The sequence below is a fragment of the Lissotriton helveticus genome, chromosome 2_1 (assembly GCF_964261635.1).
Source record: "Lissotriton helveticus chromosome 2_1, aLisHel1.1, whole genome shotgun sequence".
Lineage (NCBI taxonomy): Eukaryota > Metazoa > Chordata > Amphibia > Caudata > Salamandridae > Lissotriton > Lissotriton helveticus.
The window spans coordinates 1,059,840,976-1,059,866,153 of NC_136059.1; the positions used below are offsets into that span (position 1 = coordinate 1,059,840,976).

At 47.2% G+C, this 25,178-nt stretch overlaps 1 protein-coding gene across 2 annotated transcripts in view; it reads right to left on the reverse strand.

Moving 5' to 3' along the window:
• The window catches only part of VPS13A (vacuolar protein sorting 13 homolog A), a 2,196,319-nt gene that overhangs the window by 1,932,553 nt on the left and 238,588 nt on the right, over window positions 1-25,178 (reverse strand). For both annotated transcript variants that reach the window (XM_078675860.1, XM_078675861.1), the window contains exon 9: window positions 9,592-9,672. In XM_078675860.1, coding sequence (XP_078531986.1) covers window positions 9,592-9,672 — 81 coding nt within the window. The remainder of the gene's footprint in view (window positions 1-9,591; window positions 9,673-25,178) is intronic.

Below are 25,178 nucleotides of genomic sequence, written 5' to 3' on the forward strand. Positions count from 1 at the left end.
GCCGAGCTATCTTGCAGCCATCATGGCGTCGAGCTCGGTTTCTCTCACTAGTTTCATATTTCTCATGAGGGGTTGTTCCTAATGTTTCTATTTTAGCGAGGTCAAAAAGAGATCCTATCAGTGGCCTACTGATTTTGCTCGATTCCTTTTGTTTTTTCTAACGATTTTTAAGTTAAAGTTTGCTAGCACGATACAGCGGCTAGTCCGCATTTTATATATATGTCTTTTTTATTAGGGGTGTCCTCCGGTGGAGTCGGACGATCTACCTCTAATAAACGGTAAGTGTTCCTCTGAAGGAATGCGTCTTGAAAGTGGCTGACTGTAATGTATGATATTTCACTCAGTGACTTTCAGGCCCATGCTGTTTCAAAACTGTGCATGTGCTTGAAGCAGGCGTAGGTATTGACGCAGCATTGTGAATATAGTGCATTGGTGAGCCTTGCTGGAGCTGCATCACAGTTGCGATGCAACTCTAGCAATGTATTACTTTTTCAGCACAGATGTGTTACGCATGTATGGTGTTTTTGTACCATGGTGCGCCACATTTCAAATGTGGCACACTATGGGTAACGGAGCACTAGCATACTGTGGTGCACATTAACTGGTGCATATCTGGGTATGAAGTAGTTAACATAAATCTGCCCCATAGGTTACAAATCCGCATTTAGTAGACTGTTTGGCCTTTGTAGTTTTATGTTTTTTCTGTTATTCTATGTACGTATGTAATATTGCAATATTTTTGTCACGAAAAAGAAGCCATGAGTATTGGGTTTGTGAAAGATTGCAAGATTTTTAAAATTAAAAAGCAACAACCATGGCATTGTTTAATATAGTATTGTAAATACTTATCTTTAACAATGATGAGAGAGTAAAAAAAGGTTAACCTGATGTTTTAAAGTTATTCACAGGCTTCTTTAGAGGAAGTATTCTATATGATTGTAGCGTGGGTGTTTCACTTTTTTATAGGTAATAGAATGCATTCTGCAAGCATGTAGTACTCCTCCTGCTACAGCATAAATATTCTTCAGTGCTTATTTTCAATTCGTAAGTGGTATTGAGACCGACACAGAACTTCCTGTGCATCTGGAGGACTGCCAAGCCGTTGCAGCAGTGGGAGTGAGGCCTCTTACAGGGGCGTAGCGCAGCTCCTTTTGATGTTCACAATTGCAGATAACCGGGTAGAGATGTCCGTGGAATTTATGGATGGTTAGTCACACTAGAATGTGCGCGGTGCCCCTAGCACCTTATTACGGCACACAGGGGAGCCGCGTTGCACAGTTTGAGAATCAGAGACTTAGGAGATAAACCTTCATAATAGGAAGGCTTCTAAGTGATAAAAATCGCCGGTGCTCGGCGTTAAAAATATCACTGCTATCGGTGGAATTTTCCACGGTGTTAGTGCTTCAACAGAAATGGGAACACATATCTGATAGAAAATCCTGTAACAATCTCAGTATTTCACATTATCGCGTGAAAAGAAAGTCTTTCGAAAGATGTTGAACGTTGTTCTCTTTTGAGAGTAGAAAAGATAGTGAGAGAAGTGGGTGGAGTGCTCCGTGTAAATTGCAGAATAGAAACTACAAAGAACCAATTGGAAGTGTTGTTTTCAAGTCACATGACTTCACATGCGCGTCTCAGGACGTGTACGCGGTGATAGTATCTGGTCACGTACGCCATTTGGAAGTAACGGTCTAATTCAGCGAAGTTTCAAAACGTGAAAAGGAGTAAATCCAAACACATCCGGATTTAATATATCTTCTGAGCTCGATTCAAGCATACCATTGTTAAAGTATAAAACCTTTTATATATTTTTTAAAAAATACCAAGGTGTGTACATTGGTCACGCACGAAAGTTTAAAAAGACATTCGGCTCCATTTAATGAAAATTTTCATAATAATAAAAAAGAAGCCTAGGTTTAGTGTCTTTGACGTAGTATAAGTTCTTTGATGGGTCTATGAAGAAATTTAATAAGTTGCAATTGCAAAGTTTTCACGAAATATATATGCGGGTGCGCGCGCACGGTCGCGCACGAACGAAAGCCAAAAAAGCGGAGATAAACCCCCTTTATAATATGCTCCTGGAGCTCTTTTTGGTAGAATGAGTTAGTTCTGAAATTTTTTTTTTTTTTTTTTTAAACAAGTGTTATGTTGTTTTTGATTTTTTAAACTTGCAACAACATTTTCATGTGTGACACAGGATCAAAATGAAATGAAGAAATGTATCTTTTCTTGGGGCATTTATGACTCTCAATTTTTAGTTTAGTAAGAATGAGGCTCTGCTCTCCGTACAGAAGAATTTCTCCACACTCGTTGCATTTCATGTGCACCTTTGCAAGATATGGTCTCAAGTCCATCACAGCACTCGATGGAGATACAGGTCGTCGATCAGAAGATGTGCTGGCCACCTCTGATGGTAATAGCGTGGCCAGGGCTCTTGTCGATGCCTGTGCGAATTCCACAGGGTGCACTTGTTTGACATGCCGCACCATGGTATGTATGGAAAAGGAATCTTTTTTTCTTGGATTTCCTCTTGAGAGAACCGAATTGCATATCGTGCAGGTAACTTTTGGCGCATTCACTTTCTTTTGTTCTTCAGGATAAGTGAAAAATTGCCAAATAAAAGATTCCTTTTTTCTTTTTAAAGGTAGTCGCTCATTTCCTTCAGATTCGGAAGATGAATGCGGGGCGGCAGCCATTTCAGCAAAGTCTTCCGAAGGATGTTGAACGTTGTTCTCTTTTGAGAGTACAAAAGATAGTGAGGGAAGTGGGTGGAGTCCTCCGTGTAAATTGCAGAATAGAAACTACTAAGAACCAATTGGAAGTGTTCTTTTCGAGTCACATGACTTCACATGCGCGTCTCGGGATGTGTAGGCGGTGACAGTATCTGGTCACGTACGCCATTTGGAAGTAGCGGTCTAATTCAGCGAAGTTTCAAAACGTGAAAAGGAGTAAATCCAAACACATCCGGATTTAATATATCTTCTGAGCTCGATTCAAGCATACAATTGTTAAAGTATAAAACCTTTTATATATTTTTTTTAAAATACCAAGGTGTGTAGATTCGGTCACGCACGAAAGTTTAAAACGACATTCGGCTCCATTTAATGTAAATTTTCATAATAATAAAAAAGAAGCCTAGGTTTAGTGTCTTTGACGTAGTATAAGTTCTTTGATGGGTCTATGAAGAAATTCAATAAGTTCAGATTGCAAAGTTTTCACGAAATATATAGGCGGGTGCGCGCAGTCGGTCGCGCACGAAAGCCTGGAAATGCGCTATCCATTTTATTGAGAACTGTTGCCGAGAGTGCGCACACCGGGTCGCGCACGAAAGTTTAGAAAGGCTATTTTTATTTACAGACAAATTTTAATGCGTTCAAAAAAAGGCAAGGTACAGACTTTCTAATTCTGTATCGCTTTACAAGGAGTCTCTATGCAACTTGAACAGTGAAGAAAACGGCTTGTTTCCGAAAAAAATATTGCCAGACCTTTATTGACAAAAGTATAGGTTGTATACACGAGATATTTCTGAATTAGCATTTTAAAAACCAATGAAATTCACTGAAAAAACCATAGGTTTTACACACGTTATAGTTAGGAAGTAGCATTTACAAAACCTATGAAATTCACTGAAAAAACCATAAGTTTTACACACGTTATAGTTAGGAAGTGGCATTTACAAAACCTATGAAATTCACTGAAAAAACCATAGGTTTGACACCAGTTGTAGTTAGGTGGAAATTTTACTGGTATAAAACCAATGAAATTCCACGTTATAGTTAGTTGGACTCATTATAACTTGCGCGTGTAATGCACTGCTGATGACGTCACATATTACATCACTCATGACATCACTGATGACACCATCCTTGTGACACAGTGGCAGACCTCCTTTCACTGTAATCTAACCCTTGAAACACATATTCAAAAATAGAAACTAACATTTTCAAAAAAATGGAGATACCCATACCAGTTACAACAACCAATTCAATAATTCCACCATCTATATACACATGCACTAATTCACCAACAGTTCTATATAGTCACTCATACATATATTCACTAATCATATGTAGTGATACACCTACACATCCTGTTACACACTGACAATCATCCAAAAGTTATTCACACACATACTCACACATGCAAATAAACTATTGAACATCCATTTATTTGCATAAACAGCTATACACACACTACCACTTTACTTCTAAGGAAACTTACACATACTTACTCTCTTAAAAAATCACTTATAGAAACACATACTAATTTAAACAGGAACTCTTACAATCCCTCACTCTCACATATAGTCACTTATATACATCAATATTCACATATACTACATTAAAACATATGTAGTTACTGATAAAGACACTAATAAGACAGTCATTCACTCACTAACACAGACATATACACACTAATCCACCCATACAGTCCTTCACATACGCTGTCTTCAAAACACATACAAACAGAGACTCAGTCATTCTTGCATCTATGTACTAAGTAATACCTCCACCAAACCATGCAAACACTCATACTGATACTAAGAAAAACATCTAATAACCTATATACATACACATGTACCTACTGATCAACCCATGCAGCCACTTATACACAAAGTGAAACACTAATACATATATTTAAATATTTAAGCATTACTCAGTAATATATGTATTCACTAAGATATTCAATAATATATACATATATAACACATATTTATTTTTCAGAAAGACACACATTCACTGGATGGTGTCATCAGTGATGTCATGAGTGATGTAATATGTGACGTCATCAGCAGTGCATTACACGCGCAAGTTATAGTGAGTCCAACTAACTATAACGTGGAATTTCATTGGTTTTATATCAGTAAAATTTCCACCTAACTACAACTGGTGTCAAACCTATGGTTTTTTCAGTGAATTTCATAGGTTTTGTAAATGCTACTTCCTAACTATAACGTGTGTAAAACCTATGGTTTTTTCAGTGAATTTCATAGGTTTTGTAAATGCTACTTCCTAACTATAACGTGTGTAAAACCTATGGTTTTTTCAGTGAATATATATGTATATATATATATATATATATATTATGTAAATTGCTGAGCAGCCTACACAAATGGCCACTTGCTGATTCAGAATTTTGTCTACGTTTCATAAATGAATAGCTTTCCAAATTGACCCATCGATTTCACACCCTTTTCCCCTAACAAACCGTGATCAGAGAGAAACGGAAAAAATAGGTAACACTGACCATCCCCTACAAAATTTGTAGTGACTTTTTTAAACAACTCTGCCTGATTCTGAAAGCTGGAAAGAGGGCAATCCTAGCGCAGCTAAACCTTTATTATTGCAAATTTTACAAAAAGAAACCACACACTTTCTTGCATAGCACTTTCTCCCCAGTTTAAAAAATGACACATTTTGGTTAATTTTCAGTTCCCTATAGGGAAAACCATATATTCTGGGCATATTTACAATCCTCCAAACACAACAATGATGGACAGAATGTGGATCAATGTCACACATTCACCCCAGTCCAAAGATCTGGGCCCAAATCCATTGTTTTTCCACTCCACACCAACCTGGGTTAGACAATGGCGATATGCAAATCAGCGCTGACCCTGTGCCCCATGGGAACAGTCCAGTCCGAACTACAAAAGCCATGTCCTTCCCAGAACGGAAACAAGCATCCGAGGACCGGCCCGGTTTCGAGGTAACACCTCTCATCAGCCCGGCTCGCTTGATTCCAGTGGTGTGGAGTGCCTGGGACTCACGTCTGAGCATCCCCAGTACACTTAGAGCGGTACCTGCAAACACAACAATGATGGACAGAATGTGGATCAATGTCACACATTCACCCCAGTCCAAAGATCTGGGCCCAAATCCATCGTTTTTCCACTCCACACCACCCTGGGTTAGACAATGGCGATATGCAAATCAGCGCTGACCCTGTGCCCCATGGGAACAGTCCAGTCCGAACTACAAAAGCCATGTCCTTCCCAGAACGGAAACAAGCATCCGAGGACCGGCCCGGTTTCGAGGTAACACCTCTCATCAGCCCGGCTAGCTTGATTCCAGTGGTGTGGAGTGCCTGGGACTCACGTCTGAGCATCCCCAGTACACTTAGAGCGGTACCTGCAAACACAACAATGATGGACAGAATGTGGATCAATGTCACACATTCACCCCAGTCCAAAGATCTGGGCCCAAATCCATCGTTTTTCCACTCCACACCACCCTGGGTTAGACAATGGCGATATGCAAATCAGCGCTGACCCTGTGCCCCATGATCCACATTCTGTCCATCATTGTTGTGTTTGCAATTACCGCTCTAAGTGTACTGGGGATGCTCAGACGTGAGTCCCAGGCACTCCACACCACTGGAATCAAGCTAGCCGGGCTGATGAGAGGTGTTACCTCGAAACCGGGCGGTCCTCGGATGCTTGTTTCCGTTCTGGGAAGGACATGGCTTTTGTAGTTCGGACTGGACTGTTCCCATGGGGCACAGGGTCAGCGCTGATTTGCATATCGCCATTGTCTAACCCAGGGTGGTGTGGAGTGGAAAAACGATGGATTTGGGCCCAGATCTTTGGATTGGGGTGAATGTGAGACATTGATCCACATTCTGTCCATCATTGTTGTGTTTGCAATTACCGCTCTAAGTGTACTGGGGATGCTCCGACGTGAGTCCCAGGCACTCCACACCACTGGAATCAAGCTAGCCGGGCTGATGAGGTGTTACCTCGAAACCGGGCCGGTCCTCGGATGCTTGTTTCCGTTCTGGGAAGGACATGGCTTTTGTAGTTCGGACTGGACTGTTCCCATGGGGCACAGGGTCAGCGCTGATTTGCATATCGCCATTGTCTAACCCAGGGTGGTGTGGAGTGGAAAAACGATGGATTTGGGCCCAGATCTTTGGACTGGGGTGAATGTGTGACATTGATCCACATTCTGTCCATCATTGTTGTGTTTGCAATTACCGCTCTAAGTGTACTGGGGATGCTCAGACGTGAGTCCCAGGCACTCCACACCACTGGAATCAAGCTAGCCGGGCTGATGAGAGGTGTACCTCGAAACCGGGCCGGTCCTCGGATGCTTGTTTCCGTTCTGGGAAGGACATGGCTTTTGTAGTTCGGACTGGACTGTTCCCATGTGGCACAGGGTCAGCGCTGATTTGCATATCGCCATTGTCTAACCCAGGGTGGTGTGGAGTGGAAAAACGATGGATTTGGGCCCAGATCTTTGGACTGGGGTGAATGTGTGACATTGATCCACATTCTGTCCATCATTGTTGTGTTTGCAATTACCGCTCTAAGTGTACTGGGGATGCTCAGACGTGAGTCCCAGGCACTCCACACCACTGGAATCAAGCTAGCCGGGCTGATGAGGTGTTACCTCGAAACCGGGCCGGTCCTCGGATGCTTGTTTCTGTTCTGGGAAGGACATGGCTTTTGTAGTTCGGACTGGACTGTTCCCATGGGGCACAGGGTCAGCGCTGATTTGCATATCGCCATTGTCTAACCCAGGGTGGTGTGGAGTGGAAAAACGATGGATTTGGGCCCAGATCTTTGGACTGGGGTGAATGTGTGACATTGATCCACATTCTGTCCATCATTGTTGTGTTTGCAATTACCGCTCTAAGTGTACTGGGGATGCTCAGACGTGAGTCCCAGGCACTCCACACCACTGGAATCAAGCTAGCCGGGCTGATGAGGTGTTACCTCGAAACCGGGCCGGTCCTCGGATGCTTGTTTCCGTTCTGGGAAGGACATGGCTTTTGTAGTTCGGACTGGACTGTTCCCATGGGGCACAGGGTCAGCGCTGATTTGCATATCGCCATTGTCTAACCCAGGGTGGTGTGGAGTGGAAAAACGATGGATTTGGGCCCAGATCTTTGGACTGGGGTGAATGTGTGACATTGATCCACATTCTGTCCATCATTGTTGTGTTTGCAATTACCGCTCTAAGTGTACTGGGGATGCTCAGACGTGAGTCCCAGGCACTCCACACCACTGGAATCAAGCTAGCCGGGCTGATGAGGTGTTACCTCGAAACCGGGCCGGTCCTCGGATGCTTGTTTCCGTTCTGGGAAGGACATGGCTTTTGTAGTTCGAACTGGACTGTTCCCATGGGGCACAGGGTCAGGGCTGATTTGCATATCGCCATTGTCTAACCCAGGGTGGTGTGGAGTGGAAAAACGATGGATTTGGGCCCAGATCTTTGGACTGGGGTGAATGTGTGACATTGATCCACATTCTGTCCATCATTGTTGTGTTTGCAATTACCGCTCTAAGTGTACTGGGGATGCTCAGACGTGAGTCCCAGGCACTCCACACCACTGGAATCAAGCTAGCCGGGCTGATGAGGTGTTACCTCGAAACCGGGCCGGTCCTCGGATGCTTGTTTCCGTTCTGGGAAGGACATGGCTTTTGTAGTTCGGACTGGACTGTTCCCATGGGGCACAGGGTCAGCGCTGATTTGCATATCGCCATTGTCTAACCCAGGGTGGTGTGGAGTGGAAAAACGATGGATTTGGGCCCAGATCTTTGGACTGGGGTGAATGTGTGACATTGATCCACATTCTGTCCATCATTGTTGTGTTTGCAATTACAGCTCCAAGTGTACTGGGGATGCTCAGACGTGAGTCCCAGGCACTCCACACCACTGGAATCAAGCTAGCCGGGCTGATGAGAGGTGTTACCTCGAAACCGGGCCGGTCTTCGGATGCTTGTTTTCGTTCTGGGAAGGACATGGCTTTTGTAGTTCGGACTGGACTGTTCCCATGGTGCACAGGGTCAGCGCTGATTTGCATATCGCCATTGTCTAACCCAGGGTGGTGTGGAGTGGAAAAACGATGGATTTGGGCCCAGATCTTTGGACTGGGGTGAATGTGTGACATTGATCCACATTCTGTCCATCATTGTTGTGTTTGTATTTACAATCCTCAGCATGCAGGGAAAAATGACCAACATAGCTTGGATACCTTTTGCAGAAAAAAAATATATGAAGGATTCACCATGAGCTGTCCCTAATGTTAAATAAAAAAAGACAACACAAGCAGGGGGAAAGGGGGATAAGGGGTGGTGGTTGAGGCACTAGCAGTCAAGTGGATAAGCCAGTAAGCCAGACTTCAGCTTAGGGGTACAGCTTACTGTTGTTTTACAGTATGAAGTATGTTTAATTTGGATTACATATGAGGTAAACCACAGACAACTAGGAGTGGGTAAAGTCTAGGCATTGCTTAACAAGTTTACATAAGATGCAAATACAACTGAGTGTTAGCAGTGTATTGATCAAGAGTGAATAGGTTCTCTTTGCCACACAGTACCAAAACAATTACAGAATACGTCAAAGCTTAAGTTACTTCTGTATTTTTCACTTACATCCTTTTGACTTTGTTGCTTATTTTAGGATTAAAAGGGAGAAATCACTACTTTACTTTTTGTTGTTAAACACTTATTTTTATTAGAAACTGAGTGGCTCTGTATTTTGGAGATATGCCAATACAATTGATAATTTCTGAACATACATTAAACAGGATGTATTGGATAAAAACTAACAAGTATATGCAAAAATCATTTGCTCCTTGACTTACCAAAGCTTCAGTGTAACTTTTGTGGTAGTACATCTCTGATTTCACATTCCAGTAAGCAAACAGGTTGTCGAGCCGCACAAGCTAAAATTAATCAAAGAAATATTTAATAGACCAACATTTTAATCTGTGAAGTCATGACTGAAGAAAATATACTAAAACATGACACTTCATAAATCTAAACTACATTATGTCTTAACTATGCACAATGAAATAATAGTTATTGATCAATCAGGCATGATTAAAAACAAGCTAGCGTTAAAAAGGTCCAGTTAGTCCTGAACATCAAACACACTGCCACCCAGAAAGAATTTCCTATGGCACCTACACTGAGAATGATTGTTTCAGTGGAATGGAGCTAGCTCTACAAGGAATTACTGAAGGCCCCAATTTTACTAATTTATACTATAAAGGTATCCCCACTGCGAAAAAGTGGCTCTGACCCACTAATCCCACCTAAATGTTTTGACACTGCACCATGTCCCACCGAGTACTGTTAGCTGGTTCACAGTGATAACTAGCAGTGGTCGTATTCTAAAATAAAGCTTCATGCTGAACAGCTGAGGTACACGTGAACACACCTGCACAGGCATGGACACGAGTGTCAGATAGGCGAGTAGGATTACGTTGTAACTCAGCAGGTATTTGCGCATAGGTAGCCTGTCATACACCAGACCTTGCATAAACTAGCTATGGGTGGGGACCTTATCACTAAACTGGACATGGGTGGCATGGCCTGCAGCCAATGAAGCTGGACACGCTTGTGTAAGCTCCCAACTACTGAAGCATAGTAGTCCCATAATCCTGCCCCTTTCATGCTACTGGCTATGAGAGTTAGCCAATAGACTGCAACAACAATGGTTGCACCATCTCGGCAAGAGATTATAGCCCAAACATTGGGACAGATTGAAGTGAATACCAGGGATGAGGAAGAGGTTGTGCAGCAACAATATGGGCACAGAAGAGTATTTCATTGACTGATCAGTAGCAGTCCAGGCAGTGGAGTGACAGCGGAGGTGTCAAGTGCCAAAAAAGTAGAGGAGCCTCACAGCCAACATGCATGCCTTTCAAGCAGGATTAGAACCCGGAGCTCTCAGTCTCGGTGGCAGAGAATGGATCCGTAACGGCATGGTCCCCACAAGACATCTGAGCCTGGAAAGAGACGGGCCTGCGGGAGAGAACAGAAGGCTGAACTGACAACAGGGAGGATACCCATGATCACACCGCTGATACAGGAAAGTGTAGGGTTTGTCGAAGACCAATATTAGTGGCACAGACTCCCCCACCAGTCCTTGCCCTAGGGGCTGTGAAAACCCTGATTGCACGGTGACCTAGTTCCACCGTCCCCAGACAATAAGTGGCTACTCTAACATAGAAACAGAGAAAACTAGGACTGTATTATCCGCGTTAGGGGAATAAGCTGGTGGTGAGAATAAGGGAGGATAACAGTAATCACTTAGCATTTGCTTGAGGTGTGCCCAAATGGACTACTTCAACAACCCCACCTACCCCTATACCTCCACCCCTGGAGATTATGTACTCAATCTAGGCACAGGGGCAGGTGAGAGAAGTCAATTGCCCTAAAATAGAAGAACAGGTGAAAGAAGAAGCCCGAAACACAAAGCCTGCATGCTACGTGAAGAGCAAGCAGTTTGAATCTGTGGTAAAACGTGCACCTCCTTACCCCACAGAATTCCTGACTCTTCTTGCACTGCTGTGCCATATTCGGATGCCCTAACCTAGCTGCTGTGTGGCGACGAGGAACTTTGTGAAAATACACAGGTAGGCTGAAGCAGCCATGGCAGCGGCATTAACAAATAAAGGGAGGAAATGCCGGAGGAAGGAAGCAGAGAATCCAATAGGATCAAAACCAAAAGAGAGCAATACATCACAGTGCCATCAGGCATTTAGGCAACACACTAGAGATAAGATCCTCAGAAGCCTAAATAAGCCGATTAGTTGGATGGACCATGGCGATCTAACAGGCGCCAAAACATAACACCTTGAAGCAGAGCAAATGAACGGACTCTCATCGAGCATAACAGCCACACAAGAGCACGATGACAAAAAAACAACAAAACCGGAATCTACCTCACCAGAAGGCAATCTAATGCATAGTTTTGCAAAGCTGACAAAATTGGACAAGATGATCAACATACTGAAGGCCTTATGGGACTCCAGGAGAGTGCTTGTGCAAAAGATAGACGCTGTAGCAACTAACCTAAACTTGCTGAGGGGAGATCAACAAAAGATGGCAGAAAAATGGGGAGAGGAGCTGGCCTAACGGCTAAGGCACTCGACCTCGGATCTGGGTTCGAGTCTCGGTAACGACGCCAAAACCTCCTGTGATTCTGGGCAAATCACTTAATCTCCCCGTGCCTAAAAATGAAAGTGTGTCCTCATGTAAAAAAACGTAACTTGTGCTATGTAAAGCGCTCTGATACCTGATTCGGTTCGGGTCTAGTTCGCGCTATATAAAACTCCCCAAAAAAAAAAAAAAAGAAAGTCTTGCACACTGAAAAGTCATTGGCTCCAATCCACAGTCAAAGAAATGCAAAATCAGAGAACCAAACTAAAAAGCATCTGCTTCCGTGTACACAGGGAGGATGACCTGGAGGTAACATCCTTCTAAAATAACATAAGAATCGTTGACATGCTTGAAAACTCTGAGGCCCCAAACATCATGTTATTCCTTTAGACCTGGCTGGCTGACAAAGTGGCACCTACAAAATTATTACAACACTTCACTACTGAAGAAGTCCACAGTGTGAAGCAACCCCACCAGCTCAGGGGACAGTGCCTAGGCCCATAGTAGCACCAGTACTTAATTACAGAGCTACGGATTGGCTCTATCAAATGACCTTCTGAATCTATACAACCACGGTCCAAGCAAAGAGACGCTCCTTCCTGGAAGCAAAACAAAGCCTAAAGCAGCCCTGAATCAAATACATGCTAATTTTCCAAGCAAACTTAAATATAAACGAACAAGATAATACATTTTTCTTCACAGATTCGAATAGAGGATAGGATTGGACTTCAAATGGGTCACAGACTATGGTAAAACAATAGAGGGCCCTCACCGAAAAACAATAGAGGAGAAACGGACCTAGAAAGAAAAATACAATCACCACCAAGCCACTAACTCTGCCTCAAATAGCAGCAGCAAAGGATGCAGCAATTGCAGCAGTATGTAAATGGGAGATCTTGAGCACTCCTGCAAAAGACTGAGAAACTGACCCAGACTTTGTGTACACATGGTCTTAAGAACAGAGATATGAAGATAGTGATCACTAATCATCTACTGTCACCACAAAAACGACTAAAGAAATTCTAGCATAAAAAAACTCCACCAAACTGTTCCATCGTTGAGAAATAAAAAGATGATAAAACAGGGGTTTACTGAAAAACATACTGATATGAACAAAGCCGCAAGTGAAATCAGCAGTGCTGATGATATGTCTTACTTTTAGGTACCCTTTATTAAGTGCTGGCCTTACAGCTAGTCACCAGTGGGCAAGCAAACAAGGGGTGCAAAGATAGTCCTTAAACATTACTTAAGAAGGGCCCCATACTGAACTGTCTAATGCAGTCATCACAACAAACCAAGGCACGCCGTCTACCTTAAGTCTCTACCACATCACAGCTACAGGAGGTCTCTTTTTCCCCTATCTAAGGAAAGGATGAGGGTTGCAATGGGTGTAGGTAGTTGTGAACTAAGTCCTTGGAGGGAAATACAGTTGAGGGTGTTTATGCACAGAAGCCAGCAACTAAATAAGGTTTTGACTGCAACAATGAGAAAGCAAAAACATTAGGAGTTTAAGGTTCAGAATATCAGCCATACCGTTGAAGGAGCAAACAACTGTCTGTTTCCGATGCTCAGTGATTACTGAAAACAACACTAGACCAACCTACATATCACAAACCATGATCAAGAACACAATATTCAATATGAAAAGGTGTAATGTGAGGGGTTTTGGTAATTTAACCAAGATCCAGAGTCCATGCATACATCTAGAGAGAGAGGCAGGCTTTGTGCTCCTGTGTGAAAAAGACTTAACCAAGGAGGAAGGAGGGAAACTGGGTAAATGGTGAAGGGGTCAAATTTATCACTCTACCTGCTTTTCTTAAATTGAGAGGTGCATTGATCTGAATACAACTAGGAGTCATGTTTGAGGTAACAAAGCTCCAAATGATAGCCTGGAGGAGGTATGCAAAAGATTGAGGGCAGATTAAATGGAGTACCAATAAGATTGGTACATGTGTATGTCCCGAACTCTGCACAAGACGACTTCCTGCACCAGAAGGCAACACAACTCATACAAGCAAAGGACAGCCCCCACGGTGTGTTGGGGGAGAAAGGACAGATCCTTCCCACCACCACCAGAAAAATGGGCTAATCAAAAGCCGACTAAACTCACTAGGTGGCATCACAACTGATGACTGGCTGATACCTAGTGTGCCAAAATGTGAACCCTGGGAATAACGTACAAGGATAGCGACTATTTGTACTATTCCCTTATACACTCCTTACATAGTAGGATAGATGTTTCTATGCAATCCATGGTGAGAATCTGGCCTAGGAATGCTTAAGCAAACCACTATTGAATCACAGTCTCCTCTGATTCACAATGCAATGGGGCAGATACATAGCTAGTATTCCCAGCTGGTGTCTGCAAGCTGCATCACTATTGTATACACCCTACAGGGAAATAATCTGAACCACAATAAAGCAGTATTTGAGAAAACACAGCCATATCAAGTAGCCCATTAGCAGAATGGGAGGCATATATGACAACTCTGCGAGGTTCATGCATAAGAACAAAATAAGGAGTAAACAAAGTGTCAGAAAGGAAAGCCACCAAACTAGAAAATACAATGAAAACCTTGGAACAAGTGATGGTGGAGACCATGGAACCATGCACCTAAGTTATGCAGGCAACGAAGGAATGCACCGTTTCCATACAAAGACTTAAGACTGCATCACTACCGAGAATAGCCAGCTAAAAAATACAGGGAAAGCGACAAGATAGCTGAATGTTTGCCTGGTTGGCCACAACTACAGAACAAACACCCCAACAACAGCTTTCTGGAAACAGACCAGCACAATAGCGTGCACTCAAGTCAATATTAAATTAGCCCCTAGTCAAAGACGCCAGTTTGACTTTAAAAGAGACTTCAAATCAAGGTCACGGGTGAAAGTGAAGGGGACCATCTTCTTTCTTTGTTATGTTGCTTTATGCGGCTGACTCACAGTGTTTATTCTTGATCTCCCGAGGGTAACACTGAGTTCAATCCACCTGACTAAAAGGGAACCACAGTGAACAGCAGCATCAGCAGTTCAAGACCTGTGCGAAACCAAACTATTCTTTGGAGTGGAGTATTTCTTTAAAGACTTAAGACCTGTACACTGGCACTAAGCACTTAATAAACCCTTGTTTACCCAACATCTTGACAGCAGTTGGGGCAAGAGCCTTGGGAGAAGAGGCTGTGTGGACTGAATTGCAAAACTAGTGGAGAGTCGCCTTTCCTTGTCAAGGGATGGTTTACCCCATCGACTGTCAAGCCTCCCCTCGTCACTTGGCGACCCACCAGGCACACTGTGCAGCCCATTCTAGACATGTAACGCCCAACAGTGGGAAATGAGGTCCCCAACCAATCGAGCCTGTGCTCTCTCCCAGTTCTGGGCCCTTCAGCTAGTCCTACTCAGGAGCTCTGCCAGTCACTGTACCCAAGCTCAAATAATAAGCACAAGATTAAATCACAAACTGAGAACTAATTTCAACAATAATTTTTTTAATGGGATGCTCTGGCTGACGTTTTAATGCGGAACTTAACGCCGTTTTGTGTGCTAAACTGGACCCAACTCTTTTAAGTCTTTGAAACTAGACTGTCTATGATCATGGTCGCCTTGAATAAAGGCAGTTAGGCTCATCAGAGGGCAGTGCTAAGCATTTGTTGTACATACACAGACATTAAATGCAACACACACTCAATGACTAAATCCAAGACCAATGGTTTGTAAAAAATAATACTTTTAGTATATTTATTTTATAGAACCAGGTACTTTGTTGCATGTAAATACGTTTTGCAATATCTATGCTTTTCAGTGTAAAAAGTGGACACAGAGCATTTTTCAACAATTCAATGTTATCCTAAGGGAGGAAACAAAATCATTATTTTTGCAAATAAGCAAGTAAGCAAACGATTTACGATACTGAGTTTCTGGATAAAGAATCAGTACCAGGTAAGGTTAAGGTAAGTGACAAAACTGCACCACCAGAGGCACTGGGGCATCCGGATGCAAACTCGTTATCTGGTGCCAATGTTATCCAATGGAGCAAGGGGGTGATCAAAGTGGTACTACTTACAGGTAAGTAGCATAATTTAGTAACACAGGCTCCAGGGCTTAAGGTAAGCACGGGGCCACAAGGCAGCACCAAACGTACGCCTACAGCGGCACAGGGGCGGCCGGGTGCAGAGTGCCAACACAGCATCGGGCGCCCAGTGCAAACCACAGTGGAATCTTAAAGTCGGAAAAAAGTTGCAGGCTCGGGCCAGGAGGGCGATCGAAGGAGACCTACAGCTGCACAGGTAAGATGGGATGTACTGGAGTGTCAGGACACTGCTGGTTGATCTCCCCAAGGCCGAGGGGATCCAGGTGCAGGGTTATCCTTTGGCGTCAGAAGACAACTTAATGGTTCAGGTCAAGGTTGGGGGGGGGGTCGTAGTGCAGAGGCTGCAGGCATCAACAGGAAGTTAGGGGTCAGCCCACAGCGGTATCTTGCTCAGAAATGCTGGGGAACGGTGGCCTACAGCCGGCGGGAATGGTCGCTAGCTAGAGCGACTCCCGGCCTGTGTCCGACGTTTCGCTGCACCGATCCGTCCACAGAACGGGATTTCCTCTTTTGCCGAGGGGAGTCCCACGAGGAACCGGTTTCTGCCAGCAGTGGCGAAGTGCTGGCCCGATCGGGGCCCATCGGAGGCTACTGTGCCGGAGGAGAGGTGATTCCCCTGGGCCCGCAAGATGGAGGCCATCTCCGCGGCTCGGCCGGCCTCGTAGGCTGCGCCCGCCGAGAGCGACTGGACCCGGACGGCACTCGGCACCCGCCCTACTTTGGTGCCGCCAATAGGACCTGCTCGCTGCCTGCCGAGACGCGGTGGCCCCCTACGTGAACTTTGGTGCGGCCTCTGACCCGCGGGGAGAGACGCGGTGGGGGTCCCTTCCGGCCAGGGAGCGGACTACCCAACTCCCTGGCTTTGAGGCCTGTCGGGAGCGGAGCTCTGCTTCCTTCGTTGTCCTGCAGGTGGGGCGGACCTCCTGCGGACCCCAGACACTCACCCTGGTCCTCTGTGGGGGGAGACCGCCGGTATCATCGGCCTGCCGGGGCACATTACAGGCGACGTCCCGGCCCTGCTGCGCTCTTTGTCTCTGGGGCGCTCTGGTAGAGACTTTACGGGATAAGCAGCCACCCAGCCTGCGAATCACAGACGGCACCTGCTTGAGGCGGGGGGTGTGCCCCAAGGGCCCTGGTGGTTTTCGGCTCTTGCTGGCCCTGCTCTAGGCCTGCTCGGCTGGGTCGTTTCCGGCTCAGTGGGGTCCTCCGGAGGCTGAGCTGGTGGATCGCTGTCCCGGGGGTGCACTGGTCCCCATCTACCATACACGCCGTACCTATTCCGCCACCTGGCCCTGTTCTGCAGCGGCAGTGGAGCTCCTGGCTGTTTGGCCCACCATCGCCCCGGCACCTGGCGCCTACGATCAACGTTTGGGGGGTGACCCTCCCCTCCAGGACCCACCATCATCATGCCACCATGTGGCCGCCAGCTGCTCATAGTAGCGCTACACCACGAAGGGGGCTTGGCCTCTCCTGGGATCACCCCACAGGCCCCGCTGAGCTTCTTGGGTTGCCTCAGGTGCAGTGTCTGGACCCTTTGACACGGGGGCAGCATGCGACTGTGGACCCACGCGTGGCGGACCAGGCTGGTGCTGCAGCGATTGGTTCCGAGGGTGCTGTATGGTGTGCTCTTGATCCACTCCGTCACCGTAGAAGGGTGCTGCCCTTCATCTTATACTTTGGCTCTGTCTTATCCTCCTGGTCTTGAGGTCCCACCGCCCGGGGGGGATGGCGTCTGGCAAGGGGTCACGGCCCCCAACTCAGAGGCAGATCACCAAGAACTCCTGGGGTGCCAGAGGTGACAACAGAGATGCGGCCCCCTCGAGTGACCGAAGCTCGCTTCCCCTGCGCAAGGGACAAACACACTTACCCTAGAAGACGTAATGGATGCTATCGCCGGTGTTCGCTCCTCTCTCGAAACTCGTATCGACTCCGTAAATATTGAGGTGACCCTCTTGCGCGCTGACTTGCGTAAAATGGACACTAAAGTTAAAGATGTAGAAGTCAAGACGGCAGCCCTGATTGACGACACTTCTACTCTTCAACAGCAAGTCGCTCAGCTTCAGAAGCAGCAGAAGCAGATGAGCGAACAGCTGAATGACTATGAAGGGAGGGCGAGACGGAACAACATCCGTATCCTGGGAGTCCCGGAAAGAATGGAGGCGCCCTCAGCCGACCTATTTGTGGAGTCCTTGATCACAGCTCACCTTAAACCAAAACACCTTTCGAATTACTTCTCCATTGAAAGAGCACACAGGGTCCCGGGAGGCAAACCTAAGCCGGGAGCCCCCCCTCGCCCCATCATCGCGAGGGTCTTTAACTTTAGAGACCGGGATGCTATCCTGCAGGCTGCCCGGTCCGGACCGCCTCTTCTTCTAGAAAACACTTGCATCTCCATGTTCCCGGACTTCACGGTTAAGGTGCAGGCGAGGCGGCGCAGCTTTTTGGAGGTTAAGAGGGCGTTGCGAGATAAGGGCGTCAAATACTCCACGCTATTCCCGGCGAAACTACGTGTTGAAAGCGACGGAAAAACTTGGTTCTTTCTCTCGCCGGAGGAGGTGTGGGACTGGTTGGAGGGCTGGAGCAGAGTCGGGGGTTCTCCACGGAACCAATCTATGCCGGACGACCCCCTGAGAGCCAAGAACTCTTCACAGGACCTCTTGATGACGTGGAATGACACACCTCTGCCGCGGTGGGCCTGACCGAACACTGTTTTGGCCCCTACCATATGGATGTCCCGAGATCTGCGAGATTGCCCGGGGGGGCGAGCTTCCTCTTTCTGCACTGACTCTTGTTCCTGGGACCTGTTCCTCTGGCCGTGATCGGGCCGCACCAGCTACCTAACAAGTAACTTTTCTACTATGTGAATGTAGTGTAAATCGTATGACATGCTCTTACAAGTGTATTACATTTATATTGCTTTTCAGTCGGGCGAGTGGCACTTGCTGCTCACTTGCTACCCCCAATAATGAGTGGGAGGGCGACAGCCACTCTGCCTAGTTGGGAAGTGGATAGTTCTGAATCAGCGGGCAGGGAAGCAGGGTGGGGGGAAGGGGTGGGGGGGATTGGCTAGGTTTTGTTGCTGTTATGTTGTTCACTTTTGTATTCCGCAGAGCTTCCGATGGTAATCTAAATTTGTTCACTTCTCCTTTTGCCTCCAGCAGAGTTGTCCTTAGTCTTGCTCTCTTGCTTGCCCGGGGTCCTGTATTGCAGGGCCACACTCCCGGACAGCCACCTGGCTCCTGGGGTTCACATGGTTTAACTAGTCTCCAGCTTGGGGCGACCCCGAGGCCTGGTCGTCACGAGAGGTTCTTTTCTAGACAACACACTAATTTGACTTTCCACCCTTACAGCCATGACTCACCTACTCTCTAGCTCCCTTTCAGTCCTCACATGGAACGTCAATGGATTGGGTCACAAAATAAAACAAAGTGTGGTCCTCCAGTTCCTTAGACGCCATTCCCCCGACATAGTCCTGTTGCAGGAGACCCACCTGATTGGCAATACCTGCCAGGCAATGCAGAGGGGGGGGTACAGGCTTTTGATCCACGCAGGGTTTACCACTGGGTCCCGGGGCACCGGGATTTTAGTTAGGAAATCTCTTGCACTCACACACCCACGCTGTTGGGCCGACCCTCTAGGCCGCTTTGCAGTGGTGGAGGCCACCTGGGAGGGGCGCCCTCTGAATATCATTTCAGTATACCTCCCGTCGACCTCAGTACGTGATTCTCTTAAAGACCTGGGTACCCAACTGTTAGGCCTCTCCCCGGGTACCCTAATAATTGGAGGGGACTTCAATACCACTATGTGCGATGACCTGGACCGTAGGCCCAAGAGGGGATCACACCGTCAGAGCTCTGAACTGGCTGACTTCACTCATGCTTTGGGACTAACGGACATCTGGCGCTTTCACTTTCCAGACACACCATCCTTCACACACTACTCTAATGTACACAACAGCATGTCGAGAATTGATTATTTCTTTTGCCCCAACGCCGACATCGGCCGCTTTGTTTGCCCGCGAGGCCTCCCTCGCGGTATATCCGATCACTCGCCATTGATGGTGGATTTATCCTATAATCGGCAGTTGGTGCGGGGACCCATCGTTATCAACCCCTGGCTCTTACAGATCCCCGATATTAGAGAGGGGCTGCGGGAGCGTACTGAACTTTACTTCGAGGAGAACGTTGGCTCGGTGGATTCAGCGGTTACGCTCTGGGAAGCCTACATAGCGGTGGTGAAGGGTGAAGCACTAGCCCTTAAAACGAGTCATTTGCGTAAACAGGCCGAGCTCATCACGCGGGCGGAAACTGACCTCATTAACCTTGAGGTGTCCCATAGTGTTGCACCCACAGACTCCACCGCTGCACGTCTCCGTACCCAACAATTGATTTATAGAGCATTGGCCCAGGAGCGGGCACAGGTGCGATTGCTTCATACGCGCCACCGGGTCTATGAATTCGGAGACTATGCAGGCAAGATGCTCGCATGGTTGGAACGTTGTGACCATGGAACGAGATGGGTGCTGTCCATAGCTAGGCCGGATGGGTCGGTGGTAGTGAACACCCAGGACATTGCCGAGGTGTTTGCCGATCATTTTGAAAGGGTATACACCGCCAGCAACGTTTATTCATTTGCTGACGCAAGACAAATGTTGGAGGAGATGCGTCTCCCTGTCATTTCGGACTCGGACCGGCTTGCTTTGGATGCAGACCTCTCCGCTGATGAGCTCACCACGGCGCTCTTTGCTGTAAACTCCGGCAAGGCTATGGGCCCAGACGCAGTCCCGGTTGAGTTCTTGAAAGGAATGGTCCCTGACATCATCCCCCACCTCCTGAATATGTTCACGGAAGGCCTAGAGCTTGGGGTGCTCCCCCTCGATCAAAGGCTGGCCTCAATTGCAGTCATCCTAAAGCCTGCCAAGCCTCCCACTGCTTGCAGCTCCTATCGGCCGATCTCTTTGATCAGCACTGGGACCAAGGTTCTGGCTAAACTGCTAGCTACCCGTCTTCTCTTGGTACTCCCTTCGCTGATACACGATGACCAGTCCGGCTTTCTGCCGGGCCGAAACACTGCGCTGAATCTCCGTAGGGTCCAGAACGTGCTGAGCCGGCAGCCCACCTTATCTCAGGATGCTGCTATATTATCCCTCGATGCAGCAATGGCATTCGACTCAATTGAATGGTCTTATTTGTTCGAGGTTCTCCGCCGATTTGGCTTCGGACCCAACTTTATTGATTGGGTGCGCCTCTTATATACGGACCTCTTTGGCCAGGTCCGGGTCAATAATTTCACGTCCAGAAGATTTCCTCTCCATCGGGGCACCAGGCAGGGCTGCCCCCTCTCCCCCTTGTTGTTCGCCCTTACCTTGGAGCCGCTGGCTCACTGGGTCCGCACCGATGTCTCAATTCGAGGACTGCGTTGGAGCGACGAGACAGTGGATAAAATCTCTCTTTATGCCGACGACATCCTGATTTACGTGTCGTCTCCGCAGTCCTCCATTAACAGTCTGGTCCATGTCCTTACTAACTTTGGGAAATATTCCGGATACGCCATAAATTGGACCAAATCGGTGCTGTATATGCTACATGGCCCGCCACTTCGCTTGCCTCGGGGTTTTTCAATTACAATCGCCTCTGACGGTTTTACTTACCTTGGTATTTTCATTACTCCCGACTCCACACAATTCTACGACGGCAATCTGTTGGGCCCACTGTGCAGGCTGCGTAGCGACGTCGCTCATTGGCGATCGCTCCCGCTCTCTCTCCTAGGTAGGGCGGCACTATTCAAAATGCTAGCGCTTCCACGCTTCCTTTATGTCCTACAGAACTGCCCTTTCTTTCCCCATTCCGGATTCGTACTTCAGGTCGGTGGAAAGCGAGCTCCGAGGGCTGCTCTGGGACGGTGGTGCCGCTCGGATTGCTCTCTGTAAGCTGTTTCAGGGCTGGTATGATGGGGGAATAGCCCTCCCCAACCTCCGTCTCTACTATTGGGCCTCCCAGCTTGTGGTGATCAACCACTGGATACACGGTTCACCTCTGAACCCGGCCTTCCTGTTGGACAGAGAACAAACAGGACGTGAGGGTTACCTGGGGGCTCTGTATAGTAAACCCACAAAAACGAGATACATTGGACCCATGGCTCATACAGTGGGGGTTTGGCACACAGCCAACAGAAGGCTGGGATGGGCTGAAAAACTTACCAAGGCCTCGCCTCTGTGGTTCACACAGCATCTGGGTTCCCTTTGCTTCTCCCAGGGCTTTGACAGATGGGATGCGATTGGGATCTCTGAGGTTGGAGACCTTGTTCACAAGGGTAGATTGCTGACCTTTACCGACCTACATGCTAAATATGCCCTGGCATCCACTGAGTTCTTTAGGTACCTGCAAATTACTCACGCTCTGCGTGACGCATTCCCAGACCTCGCTTCCATACCCGATGCCTCCCCTTTGGAAGACAGGCTCTTGTCAGAACCTCTCCCTGAAAAGGCCATCTCCCTAACTTATCGTAAACTCTGCAATAATCTCCCAGATTCCTTCCTGTCCTTGAGGGCCAAGTGGGAGGCAGACCTGGGTCCCCTAGATGATGAGGATTGGAGATCGGCACTGATGTCTCCGAGGGAATCAGCTATATGTCACAGGTTCCGATTGATTCAACTAAAAGTATTACACAGAGCATATATGTCAGCCCTTACATTGGCCAGGATAGGTCGGCGACCAGACACCCTATGCCTCCGTGGCTGCGGACTCCCTGGAACCTTCTACCACATCCTGTGGGAGTGCCCTGTGATACAGCGGTTCTGGGCAGCCGTGCTGAGTAAAATGAGCCGCTCCCTGGGCAAGCCCCTATCCGCGTCGCCTAAAGAATGTGTGGGCGGCGTTGGGGTTTTTGTTGGTTAAACGCTCCATAGCGATGGGATGGGGTTCCCCAGACGGCCGTTGGTGGTGGGCTGGGTGGCCGCGGTGGACCAATGCATGATAGCGGAGAAGACTGTGTATAAAATAAGGGGATGCCCCAAGGTGTGGGACAAGAAATGGGGACACTGGAACACATACCGGGGTGAACTGTGTGATTCTCCAACGGTGGAACTGGCGACGTCCCGGGGTGGCTCCTGTCTACTTCCTAACCAGGGGTTGTTTCTTTAACTGTGTGGTTGATTGACGGGCGTGGTACGAAGCGGCACAACTGGTTAGTGCTGGACCCTTATGCTGGACTAATGACTTTCTTGACAGGCTCTGCTGGATTTCTTTGTTTTTGTACTGTTTCTGTTTTTAAAAAAAATCAGTGGCGCGACTGCCCTATCTGTGTCCAATGTGGGTATCGACATGTTCCTCATACTGTTTTGCTGAATTGAGATGCCGTCCGACCTCAGGGTTGTGGACCGAAAGGCTGTGTATTATTCTTTGACCTGGCTCTTGTTCTTCATCTTTGCCTGCATGTTCACAGATGTGACTGTATTATGTGTATTTTCACGAAATGCCACAATAAAAACAATTTAAAAAAAGAAAGAAATGCTGGGGAACCTTTGCTGGACCAGTGGGCCACTGGAATTCAGGCCGTGGGTGCCAGTTGCGCAGGTAGTCGGTTTCGCGGCTGCGCAGGCAGAGTCTGCGAAATTTGGTCTGTGAAATTTGGTTTTCTTTTGGGCTGGTTCGCAGTCCACTGGAGATCAGGAGTCTTTATGGAAGGCAGGCAGTCCTCCCAGGGCTTTGAAGGAAGCTGGTCTGAGGGACGAGTCGTGGAAGCTTGCAAGTTTGAAGTTTGCAGACAGGGTGGCAGGACTGGGACTAAGTCAATGGCTGGACATTCTTGTTGTGCTGGGTTAGGCTCTTTGTCCAAACCTTCGTATGTAATCAGTAATATGAGGATTAAACTTCAGGGGTGTCCCTAAATATGAACTTTAAGGGAGTTACAGGAGTTAGAAGGTAGTAGCCAATTGGCTACTTACCTTTTGGGTGCCTACACCTTTGTATGTCCACTCCCCCTGGGGAGGGGACATATCCCCAACTCTACTGGCTAGAGCCCTCCAAAACAATCTGGAAGATCCTGAAAGGAAGGGGTCACTTCAGCTCAGCGCACCTTAGGAGTGGCCCTGGCTGAGAGGTGACACACCTCTCTTGCTTACTAACTTTCCAGCTAACCTGCTGCCAAATGTGGGGCTTGGTCAGGGGGCGGTCATCTCCACTAGCTGGAGAGGCCCTGGTCTGCATAACAAAGGATGAGAAGACTTTGAGACTCACGGCTGTTAAATGCTGTTCCTGCTTGGGGAGTTGTGAAGCACCTTCACCCAGAGCAGGCTTTGTTTCTGACCCAAGAGAGCAAAAGGCTCCCACCTGAGGGGGTCAGAAATATGTCTAGAGGTAGCAGGCTGGTGGGGACCAGTCAGGCACAGAATAGAGTGTTGGTACGATTTCAGAGGGCACCTCTGAGGTGCCCAATGCGTGCATTTCTTAATAAATCCAATCAAACACTGGCATCAGTGTGGGTTCATTAAGCAGAGTTGTTTGGTACCAAATATCTTGAGATTCAGTGAAGCCTTTATGGAACTGTGGAACTTGTAGTGACAAATTCCGAGCCCATGTACAGAGTATGATTTTACAGTGCACTTATGTCTAAGAAAGGCCTTAGACACTAAAGGGGCATATCTGCTCATGCAGTTATGCCCTCACATGAGGAACAGGCCACCCTGCCTTAAGGCTGTAAGTCCTGCTGTGGTGGTGACTTACCTATGCCTCTTGCAGTGCTGGTAGGCCTGGAGTACAGGGAGGAGTGTCAGGTCGACTCTTCACTTTATCTGCACCAAAACACGCAGGCTGCTGTGAAAGTATGCTTGTGTTTTGTGAGGGGTCTCTTAGGGTGGCATAATACATGCTGTAGCCCCTGGACTCTCTCTCTGGTCTCAAGGTCCTAGGTACCACCCGATACCCTTTACAAGGAACTTAGATGTGAGCCAGAGGTGTGCCAATTGTGGAAACAAAGTTACAGTTTTAGTAAACCACACAGGCACTGGGAACTTGGTTAGCAGGAACCCAGTGCAAACTCAGTCAAAGATGCATCAGTTAGGCAAAATGTAGGGGGTAACCATGCCAAAAATGTTACTAACCTTTCCCAAGAATGTCTTCATTGTCTAAGTGGAAGAACATGGAAAGTCCATCTGCATTGGCCCAGTTCTGTGTTCCAGTATAAATACCATTCCCT